The 12033-nt window shown below is 48.9% G+C and overlaps 1 protein-coding gene across 3 annotated transcripts in view; it reads right to left on the bottom strand.

The window, feature by feature from the left end:
- Positions 1 to 6706: 6706 nt before the first annotated feature.
- LOC109415190 (all trans-polyprenyl-diphosphate synthase PDSS1) overlaps positions 6707 to 12033 on the bottom strand; it is a 288054-nt gene continuing 282727 nt past the window's right edge. For all 3 annotated transcript variants that reach the window (XM_029855102.2, XM_029855103.2, XM_029855104.2), the window contains exon 9: positions 6707 to 9670. In XM_029855102.2, coding sequence (XP_029710962.1) covers positions 9449 to 9670 — 222 coding nt within the window. In that variant the 3' untranslated portion in view covers positions 6707 to 9448. The remainder of the gene's footprint in view (positions 9671 to 12033) is intronic.

Genomic DNA, 12033 nt, shown 5'->3' with positions numbered 1-12033 from the left:
CAGTTAAGATAAACTGATATCAAAATGTGACATCCAAATCATGTTTTCGATTTGCTGTAATTTTGTCCGTCCTGATGGTGACAAGTCTTGCAACCGGAGCAAATGCTCCTTGTAGTCGACTCCAGCCTTCGGTAGGAATCCTTTCACCACAAGTCTTGCCTTGTGTTTGACCGCATTGCTGGATGCATCATCCTTCAGTCGAAACACCCACAGAGGCTTCACTCCCTTTGAACCTCCAACGACAGCTCAAGCTCGTACAGTCCGCCCCGGAGGCGTCCGGTGGCCAACAACTTTCCGTTTGTCTTCAAGACAGCTACACTTCCGGAGAACAGGACATCAATGCCTGCCTCGGCCATCTTCCTCACGGATATTAGGTTCATTTTTCAAGTTGCACTGTACTCCTTTGTTGCTTACCGCATTGATTTCGCCGCTCTGTTCCGCAAGCATGGCTTCTCCATCTTTTGCTACCTTGATCTCCATGCGGCTGGTCATCTTCTTCAAAACAGCGAAAACAGCCTTCTTGCCAACCGGATGGTCGCTGCATCCGGAATCAAGCTTGAACAGGATCCTTCCAGGCCTCTTTTCCGCAACGTTTTTCTTACTTACCGATCAGGCTAAGGCCGGGATGGCCTCTGCTGTACATAGTAGCCGCCTCCATTCCACTCGGTCCATGGCTGTATGTCTCCAGTTCCGCACTCTGCGTAGGGACCGCAGATCGTCCTCCACTTGGTCGACCCACCTAGCTCGCTGCGCACCACGTCTTCTTGGACCGGTCGGATGACTCTCGAGAACCATTTTAGTCGGGTTGCTATCCGACATCCTGATGACGTGACCCGCCCACCGTAGCCTCCCGATTTTCGCGGTATGGACGATGGTTGGTTCTCCCAGCAGCTGATGCAGCTCGTGGTTCATTCGCCTTCTCCAAGTCCCGTCTTCCATCTGCACTCCGCCGTAGATGGTACGCAACATCTTTCGTTCGAAAACTAAAACTCGATCGATTGTATTATACGCCGATTTGAAATCGATGAACAAGTGATGTGTGGGCACATTGTATTCGCGGCATTCCTGCAACACCTGGCGGATGGCGAACATCTGGTCCGTTGTAGCGCGTTCACCCATAAATCCAGCCTGATATTGCCCCACGAACTCTCTTGCAATCGGTGATAGACGGCGGCATAAAATTTGAGAGAGTATTTTGTAGGCAGCGCTCAGTAGTGTGATCGCGCGGTAGTTCCCGCAATCCAACTTGTCGCCCTTTTTGTAGATGGGACACACGATACCTTCCATCCATTCCTCCGGTAATACTTCCTCCACCCAAATCTTGGTAATGACCCAGTGTAGTGCTCACCAGTGCTTCTCCACCGTATTTTAGAAGCTCGCTTGGTAGTTGATCTGCTCCAGCGGCTTTGTTGTTTTTCAACCGGCCAACCTCCTCCTCAATCTCTTGGAGGTTAGGGGCCGGAAGTCTTTCGTCCTGTGCACATACTCCTAGATCTGTTACCATGACACCTTCGGTACTTGCAACGTCGCCATTGAGGTGCTCATCGTAATGCTGCCGCCACCTCTCGACCACCTCACACTCGCTCGTGAGAATATTCCCGTGATTATCTCGGCACATGTCGGCTTGTGGCACAAAGCCTCTGCGCGAGCGGTTCAGCTCTTCCATCGCCTCGTGATCTCTTTCTTCCTGCTGGTGCTTCTTCATCCGGAAGACTGAGTTCTGCCTGTTTCGCGCCTGTCTGTAACGTGCCTCATTCGCTCTCGTACGGTGTTGCAGCATTTTCGCCCATGCTGCATTCTTCTCGTTTTCCAACTGTTTACATTCGCCGTCGTACCAGTCGTTTCTGTGATTCGGAGTCGCGAAGCCTAGTGCTGTAGCCGAGGTACTACCTATGGCGGATCGGATGTCCCTCCAGCCATCTTCAAGTGTAGCTGCGCCAAGCTGCTCTTCTGTTGGTAGGGCCACTGCTAGCTGCTGCGTGTAGTCTTGAGCCACTTCTCCGTAACGCAGCTGCTTGACGTAGTTACCTGCTGTTCGACTTCGACGCGTGGTAATAACTGTCGAAAGTTTTGAGCGCATGCATACAGCGACTAAGTATTGATCCGAATCTATATTCGCACTGCGGTATGTGCGGACATTGGTTATATCCGAGAAGAATTTACTGTCGATTATAACGTGGTCAATTTGGTTTTCTGTTTGATGGCCGGATGATCTCCAGGTGGCTTTGTGGATATCTTTGCGGGGGAAAAAGGTGCTTCGGACTACCATACCACGGGAGGCTGCAAAGTTTACGCATCGCTGGCCGTTATCATTCGATACGGCGTGCAGGCTGTTTCGCCCGATTACCGGTCTGTACATTTCCTCCCTTTCTACTTGCGCGTTCATGTCACTGACAACGATTTTCACGTCACGCGGCGAGCAACCATCGTATGTTTGCTCTAGCTGTGCGTAGAACGCTTCTTTCTCGTCATCTCGTCTTCGTGTGGGCAGTGGGCACGATGTCGACGTAGCGGGAATGTAGTTCGTTGTAGATTATCCTGTCACATCCTGCGAAACCAAGTGACTTGCAATTCCATGTTCTAAGTTTCCAATCGTAGTTCTTATTTCGTCGCGTGGCTATGATATGGATTAGACCATAAGTAGATCATTGCCCGTTACCCCGTTTGTTCAGAACCACCACGAGCATTACAGACGAACTGATTTCCCTGAAGTCCAACAAGGTTTGGCGTTATGTGAAATGCCCGAAAGACGTGACGGTGTTAAAATCAGAATGGTTACCTACAACAACCTGGATGCCTATTGCAGGACCGTACTTGCAGTTGCTTTATCCATCAACGTAGTGTCCGGGAAAGCTGGCCCATCCCGGATGGAAGGGAACAGGGGGTTGCGACCGGTGTTAGGCCTTCAGCAACCACAGAGTAGGTTGAACCAAGAAGAGAAACCCCCTTGGACGAAAGTAGAGCGGAAGAGGAAGAAGAAAAACCGCAGGTCAAGGAGATCAGGTACGCCAAACCAAGAAGGCGTAAAAGAATAGGTGCTTAAGCGCCAGAAAGGCGACGCGCTCGCCATCAAGCCCAAACAGTTTAAGCACTCGGACATCTTGAAGGCTATGCGAAGCGATGCCAAGCTCGTGGACCTGGGAGCTGACGTGCACAGTATCAGACGTACTCGTACGGGTGAAATGATTCTAGAGCTTAAGCGCGATAAGGAACGCAAGGGCGCCGCCAACAACAGTCTGGCGGATTAGGTCCTTGGCGAAGGGGTCGAGGCAAGGGTCGAGGTGAGGGCCCTGATAGCAGAAGCGACTCTGAAGGTGAAGAACCTAGACGAGGTCACCGTAGCGGAAGAACTTGTCACAGCACTGCGGCAAAGTGAAGGTGGCCACTGCAGTCGTTCAGCTACGGAAGGGGCCCGAAGGAACACAGGTAGCCTTGGTACAGCTACCTGTGGCGGACGAAAACAAGTCCGTTAAAGTAGGGAAGACAAGAGAGATGATCAAGGTGAGCTGGTTAGTATGCCATCTGACCTTTTACGAGCCACCGGAGGTTTGTTACAGGTGTCTGGAACCAGAACACAAGTCATAGGACTTCAAAGGCTCTGACAGGAGCAAACTGTGTTGGAGATGCGTCAAAAACCATAAGGTACAAGGCTGCACTTGTCCACCGATATGTCTGATTTGTACCGAGAAATTCGTGAACATTAGGCATCCAACGGATAATCCAAGGTGCCCGGCCTTCAAGAAAGCCGCAGTGAACAAATCACAGTGCAGGTAACGCAGCTGAACCTGAACCACTGTGACGCTGCTCAGCAACTGCTTTGTCAGCGGTTTCTGAAAGAGGGAAGGATATCGCCATCATAGCGGACCCGTGCCGGGTCCCCGCCGGCAACGGAATTTGGGTCGCGAATGGGTCCAAAAAAATGGCGGCGATGTGGACGACGGGTAAATACCCTGTCCAGGAGTCGGTGTCTACCACCTGTTAGGGATTCGTGGTCGCCAAAGAAAACGGGGTCTTCTTATGTAGCTGATATGCGCCTCCGCGGTGGTCGATCGAGCAGTTCACGCGAATACTGGACTGTATGACGACCGTGCTAACAGGGCGAAGGCCAGTGGTAATAGCGGGTGCATTTAATGTCTGGGTCGTGGAATGGGAAAGCCGTTTCACGAACCAGCGGGGTCAGATCCTGCTAGAGACGCTGGCCATACTAGATGTCGACCTGGCTAATGTCGGTACCAACAGTACCTTTAGTCGGAACGATGCGGAGTCGATTATTGACGTTACTTTTGGAAGATTACAACAACAGCAGGCAGCGGGTAGAGGAAAAGGCGGCTAGGCCAAGACCGAAATAGGAGACTGCTGGACCGACGCGATTGCGGACCTGCACAGCGCCTGCTTACGAGCTAGGCGACGAGGAAGAGCGAAACGAACGGCGGGTGGTGTTCGCCGCTGCAAAAGCCGCGCTGAAGACCGAGATACGGGCAAGCAAAAAGGTCTGCTTTGAGGGTCTCTGTCAGAGTGCCAATGCGAATCCGTGGGATGATACCTACATGATCGTGATGGCCAAGACGAGAGGTGTAATAGCTTCTACAAAGCAGTCTACAGAGATGTTCGAGGGGATCATCGAGGGGCTCTTTCCGTGTCACGATCCTAGTCATTGGCCTCCTTGCGTAGTTGCGACAGCAGGGGACTGGGGGTGACGATGAACAGAGGGTCATCGAGAAGGAAATTGCGGGAAATGCAAAATCCCTTAGCGTAGGCCACAGGTCCGGACGGAGATCCGAACTTGGCCTTCTAAGTAGCTATTGCTGAGGAACCCGAGATGTTCAGGTCTGTTATGCCGAAATGCTTGGACGAGGGAGTTTTCCCAGAGGTTAGGAAGCGGCAGAGCCTCGTTCTATTGCCAGAGGCGAGGAAACCACCTGGAGACCCGTTGGCATACATAGTTGATCGACACGGCGGGGAAGGTGTTCGAAAAGATCGTCCTCAATAGAATTTTGAAGCACACCGTGGGTGTAAATGGTCTCTCGAGCAACCAGTTCGGCTTCCGGAAGGGGAGGTCGACCGTAGACGCTATCTTGCTGGGTACAAAGGCAGCTGAGATAGCGCTCCACAATAAGAAGAGGAAGTTTCGCTACTGTACAGTAGCGACTCTGGACTCTGTACAAGATTTTCGGAAGTTACTCCCAGAATCGATTACTATAGTTTACGACGCAGAGGTGGATCGGAAGTGCTTTCACATAACCTCAGGCGTCCCGCAAGGTTCCATCCTGGGGGCCCGGTGTTATTGAATGTCATGTACGACCAGGTGTTGTGAGGTTGAAGTTCCCGGTGGTGGGAGTGGCAATCGTAGGCTTTCCTGACGACATTACGCTGGAGGCCCCTTTCACATGTTCTCACACCACGTTTCCGAGGTGTAAAACATTATTGGAATGCTAAGTAACATCCATTTGTTGACGGTTTTCCCCAGTTACGGAGGGTATTTCAATGCATTACAAATTGGTTTTTCATTTAGATCTCTCCTTCTCTCAATGGCCCATTCGCATAAATGTCATATATCACGCAGAAAAAAGCATGGTAAAATCAAAAATATTTCAGGTAAACTCAAATAAATTGTCAATTTGTTCTGGCAACAAAAATAAAAATGGTTTGGAGCAAATCGAACGTCACATTTGAAGCAAATTCAATCCATTTTTGAAACAAACATGCATCTTCTGACAGGTTACGATAGAAATAAATGTAAATTTTTTTGTGACAGGTCGGCCCTAGGAAAATATTTGATTTCCAATTAAATTTACAAAGTCATTTCCTTCTCTAGGAAAACCCACTTCCCGCGTGGCACTATCAATGCCAACATCATGTAGATAACATACGCTCCCGAAATCAATGGGATTTCGTAGAAACTTTTGGTGAAACTTGACTTTTTTTTGCAAGAGGAAATCTTGTTTGGTGCTGCAGCTGGAACTTGAGAGTTTTGTTTATGTTCTCGTCGGCAGAACGGGGGGCTCTTCAATGGGTATTGTAGAAATCAATATGTAATTGAGTTAGTTTTAAAAATTAATATTTTAGTTCTAAATATTTTATTAGTTTACCGAATAAACATGGATATTTTTGTTTCAAACGAACGAAATTTGTCTCCGTGATGGATAGGAAACCCAGCAAATATGGGACTAATATGCGATCATAGGCAGTGCAATCCTTTTTTATCATTTACTCATTTCAGTCATATATGTTCACAATTTTAACTATTCATGGCCGAACTGTATTTCTTCCCAAAAGTTTGAGGGGAAAACCAAAAACACTGTCACTCTCAATCCAAAACAAATGTGGCAAACTAACAATGACTTTGGTTCTTCCGAAGGTCATGCTGTCACAACTGCTTTCATCAACGTTTTTGAACTTCCATTTCATTAACTCACCCTGAAAAGTTTGACACTTTTCCCCAAAAAAAGTTTTGAGAGCTTGCCAAATAGGCAAAGTTTTGCTTCTTCGCAACCTTGTGAAAACTGTGAAAACCCCATTTCCTGAAGTCGCATTCCATTAGTTTGTTTTGATTGGCTTCACCGCGAAGCGATTAAAATTTGTTTGCCATCCAAAACAAAGTCATAACTTTTCGATAAATGTGTGTGTCCCGCACCCCGAAAAGGATTTTTCGAAGAACTAACCTCGGGCTTGACGACCACGGCTGCCATGTCACACACGCGCTGACTGCTGATAGATGATTAGTCTCATTTATTTTCTCTTTTCTCATTTTTTTACTCATTACATATCAAAAACATCCTTTCTCTGTTCGGTGTGTGTGTCTGTGTTTGTGTGTAAAGATTTGCGTAAAATATAGTAATGATAATATACATCTCTTGTTTCTAGGTCGACGGTTCTTTTTTTTTTTCTTCTTAATTTTCGTCGTGGTTGTCATCGCCGCCATCCCTCGCGACCGCCGCCTACCGTGTTCGATCGGACGGTGGTGGCCGGAAGTCGCCCCTGTGTGTATGTGATTTGCGGCGATGCCAACTACGACCGACTCTTTCTCCTCATTCACAATGCTCTATTGTGTGTGTATAATTTTAACTTGTCTTGCGCTCGTCGCCTACTCTGTGTTAATGTCGGGAGGCATTCGTCCTCCCTATTGCGCTTCCTCAATCAATGTGCTTGGTTTCTGGCCTATAAAACCCCCTTCCCGCGCGGTTGAACACAAATTTCTGCTAGGTCTGCCCTCTGTCGTCGCCATTAGGACGGAATTTTCCACTTGGCGCTTACACGCAGGGCTTCATCTCATCATCTCATCGCCCCGCAAGCTTGGATTCGTTCGCCTCCTACTTGAGTGAAAGTAGTCGAGACTGCCACGTGTCGTGTGTATGTGTGAGTGTCTGTCGGTATGTATAGTATTGCTGTACAATAATGTGCATTGTTTTTCTCCCATTTGATCTAGTTGGCGGCGTAGTGGTGGTGGTTGTGGTGATTGGATGGTCCTGGTAACTTGCTAGGGTGACCAATTTTTGAGTACAATTGCATAACCTCGATTTTTTTGGCGATTTGCTCGACAGCTGCTTTTTGAATCATTGGTTAATGTATCTGTCGGTTGACGGTTTGTCAAATCAGGTTAAACAAGGAATAAAAAGTGAAGTATGAAAGGACAGTGATTCCCAGCGACAAAGGGTTGAGTTTTCATTGGGGATGAGGTTATGTTACCTAGACGGTTCCTTTTTCGTAAGGGGTAGAACTAAACAATAGAACAAATAGATAGAATAATCGCAAAAATAACAAGTGCATACAAATGTGTGTGTTTGTGTGTTTGTGATACGCTAGACGTCACTCCCACGACGTTTTCCTTAGAGGTTAAATTATAGCTAACTATGTACAGAGTGGGGTGTGTTGCGTGTTGCATTCGTTTCTTTGATTTTATCAAATTAACTGACGTGGGTTAAGGTGGAAATAATAATAATAATAATAATTAAGAAAGAATAAGAATCTGGGATCTGGTACTTGCGTTGTTTTAAACAATAATTGAGCAGCTAGTGGTCGCTTATTGGCCTACGTTTGACACTTACGAGCTAGCACACACTAAACACATTCGTTTCTCGCGTGTCTCTCCTGCTGGTTTCTTCCAATTTGACTTAACTACGCTTGTTTATTTACATTTTCTTTCATGTCTTGTAATCTACTAAGGCTCCTGTTGTTATTACAATTGTATTGTGTTTATCCCATCTCGCGCGCTTCTTCGCTCGTCACGCAAACAATCAAAAACCAATTTTTTTACCACTGAATAAAAAAGACATTGAAACATCGGATTTTCGTGCATTCAAACACTCACTCACACTAATGCAATCTGTCAAACTTTTTCCCCTATCTAAACAAATATGTCGAATGAATGGCAGTGCTTACTTCGACCATGTCTTTCCTGTGTAGCTTCATTTTTCTTTGCATTCTCAAACATTCCGGTGACCGAAGCGAGTCAAAAACCATTTGAAATCAAGGCTGGCCATGATTTGTGCTGGCATTTGACAGAACTGTCAAATTCCGACAAACCGACGATGTGGGATGACGATATGGAAATCTGTTTCGTTATTAAGGTAAAATGTGATGCTTATCGTGGGGGAAAAATCTGTGTCAAACTGTTAGGAACCGGATGACAGAACTTGACTATATGGTTCACTGCAAACGAAATGAAATCTTCTACACCCGGTACGGTATCACTCACTCACACACTGAAAAAAAATCATAATAATAAAAAAACACTATGTAAAATATCCTAAACAGACATGAATCAAAGGGATTATCATTGCACTTCGTACACCTCCAATTCAGCTAACCCGGTAAAAAGAGTACAGACGGAGAGGATAGATGTTACGTGTCACCCGAAAGCCGGAAACGAAACCTCCCAAAAACCCGAAACAATCCCAGAAAACTTCGTTCCCTTCTTGCGGGGTGAACTTAAACCAAAACCTAACCTACGATCAACTAACTTTGATTAATAAACGGATTATTTCTTCTTGCTAAATAAACCTAACTGACTTCCTAGTTACATATCTCGAGTTTTTTTTACACGGAAAAGAGTTTAAAATTAGATTTCTAAAAAACCCGCACTGGTTCCACGCGCACATACGCTTGCTTTTCCTCTTTTGATTTGCTTTTACCTACTGTTAAGAATATTTATTCGCAAAAACAGAACTTTCATCCAAACCACAGCTGTGAAGAAACTCGGTTTTTACTTGCTTCTATCGAAGTAAACAAAGCTCGCGGTCTCACGCACACACTCGCATGCACTCAAAAAACACTAACACCCAAACGAACACACTCTCGTACGCTCTCCCTCTCTCTCTCATCTCTCTTCTACTTTCCACAAAACAAAACATTTATCCAACTCTCTAACAATCGACTATTGTTCTTGTGTTGTGCTGCTGCTGCTCGCCTACTTCGTCGTCGTCGTCATCGGTCCATCTCGGTTCTTCTGTTATTTCATTCGGTTCAGCACGAAGTCGCCGACCACTATCAAACCCTTTTGATACGGCGATTCGCTGATTTGCGACGCTAGCCGGAGCGCCTCGATGCAGTGCTTGCGCGCGAGGAAGCGTGTCTGCTCCAGGCCCTGCGACTGGTGCACCAGCTCGTACGCCCGCTCGACGTCGCCCGGCTCCCGGAAGCGGCGCAGGATCATCGGGTTCAGCTCGGGGAACTACGGGAAAGGGGAGAAAACGGAAGAAGGAAAGAGTGTGAGTAAGTTAGTTCGAAATGTAGCCTACTATTTACTACAATGCAGGCAGAGCCTACTAATTTCAAGTAACATTTTAGGTCAAATAGTTTCAATAAGATCTATGGAACCCTCATAAAACTACAACAAAATCATTCAGGTTTTATAAAGGTTCTCAAAACATTCACAATACTAATTTCTCCGGTGATTTCTCTATTTTTTTAACATCTTCCAGAGATTCCACAGAACTTTCTACTGGGATTCCGTCGGCAATTATTGCGGGTATTTCTATAGGAATTCTTTCGAAATTTCGTCATGGATTTCCTTAGAGATTTCTCAGGAGTTTTCTTCGGGAATTTCGACAAAGATTTCTTCAAGAATTCCAGCGGGAAATCGTCCAAAGTTTCCTTCAAGAATTCTTCCAGGAATTACCTCGGAACTTTGTACCGAAATTCCTCCGGGAAGACCTCATGGATTCCTCCGGGAATTCCTCCGGGGATTCCTCCGGGAATTCCTCCGGGGATTCCTCCGGGAATTCCTCCGGGGATTCCTCCGGGAATTCCTCTGGGGATTCCTCCGGGAATTCCTCCGGGGATTCCTCCGGGAATTCCTCCGGGGATTCCTCCGGGAATTCCTCCGGGGATTCCTCCGGGAATTCCTCCGGGGATTCCTCCGGGAATTCCTCCGGGGATTCCTCCGGGAATTCCTCCGGGGATTCCTCCGGGAATTCCTCCGGGGATTCCTCCGGGAATTCCTCCGGGGATTCCTCCGGGAATTCCTCCGGGGATTCCTCCGGGAATTCCTCCGGGGATTCCTCCGGGAATTCCTCCGGGGATTCCTCCGGGAATTCCTCCGGGGATTCCTCCGGGAATTCCTCCGGGGATTCCTCCGGGAATTCCTCCGGGAATTCCTCCGGGGATTCCTCCGGGAATTCCTCCGGGGATTCCTCCGGGAATTCCTCCGGGGATTCCTCCGGGAATTCCTCCGGGGATTCCTCCGAGAATTCCTCCGGGGATTCCTCCGGGAATTCCTCCGGGGATTCCTCCGGGAATTCCTCCGGGGATTCCTCCGGGAATTCCTCCAGGGATTCCTCCGGGAATTCCTCCAGGGATTCCTCCGGGAATTCCTCCGGGAATTCCTCCAGGGATTCCTTCGGGAATTCCTCCAGGGATTCCTCCGGGAATTCCTCCAGGGATTCCTCCGGGAATTCCTCCAGGGATTCCTCCGGGAATTCCTCCAGGGATTCCTCCGGGAATTCCTCCAGGGATTCCTCCGGGAATTCCTCCAGGGATTCCTCCGGGAATTCCTCCAGGGATTCCTCCGGGAATTCCTCCAGGGATTCCTCCGGGAATTCCTCCAGGGATTCCTCCGGGAATTCCTCCAGGGATTCCTCCGGGAATTCCTCCAGGGATTCCTCCGGGAATTCCTCCAGGGATTCCTCCGGGAATTCCTCCAGGGATTCCTCCGGGAATTCCTCCAGGGATTCCTCCGGGAATTCCTCCAGGGATTCCTCCGGGAATTCCTCCAGGGATTCCTCCGGGAATTCCTCCAGGGATTCCTCCGGGAATTCCTCCAGGGATTCCTCCGGGAATTCCTCCAGGGATTCCTCCGGGAATTCCTCCAGGGATTCCTCCGGGAATTCCTCCAGGGATTTCTCCGGGAATTCCTCCAGGGATTTCTCCGGGAATTCCTCCAGGGATTCCTCCGGGAATTCCTCCAGGGATTCCTCCGGGAATGCCTCCGGGATTTCCTCCAGGGATTCTTTCGGGATTTCCTCCAGGGATTCCTCCGGGAATTCCTCCAGGGATTCCTCCGGGAATTCCTCCGGGAGCTCCTCCAGGGATTCCTCCGGGAGCTCCTCCAGGGATTCCTCCGGGAGCTCCTCCAGGGATTCCTCCGGGAGCTCCTCCAGGGATTCCTCCGGGAGCTCCTCCAGGGATTCCTCCGGGAGCTCCTCCAGGGATTCCTCCGGGAGCTCCTCCAGGGATTCCTCCGGGAGCTCCTCCAGGGATTCCTCCAGGAGCTCCTCCAGGGATTCCTCCGGGAGCTCCTCCAGGGATTCCTCCGGGAGCTCCTCCAGGGATTCCTCTGGGAGCTCCTCCAGGGATTCCTCCGGGAGCTCCTCCAGGGATTCCTCCGGGAGCTCCTCCAGGGATTCCTCCGGGAGCTCCTCCAGGGATTCCTCCGGGAGCTCCTCCAGGGATTCCTCCGGGAGCTCCTCCAGGGATTCCTCCGGGAGCTCCTCCAGGGATTCCTCCGGGAGCTCCTCCAGGGATTCCTCCGGGAGCTCCTCCAGGGATTCCTATGGGAGCTCCTCCAGGGATTTCTCCGGGAGCTCCTCCAGGGAT

The sequence above is a fragment of the Aedes albopictus genome, chromosome 1 (genome assembly GCF_035046485.1).
Source record: "Aedes albopictus strain Foshan chromosome 1, AalbF5, whole genome shotgun sequence".
Lineage (NCBI taxonomy): Eukaryota > Metazoa > Arthropoda > Insecta > Diptera > Culicidae > Aedes > Aedes albopictus.
Note: the sequence above shows the minus strand (reverse complement) of the source record. Positions and strands in the feature narration are given on the sequence as shown.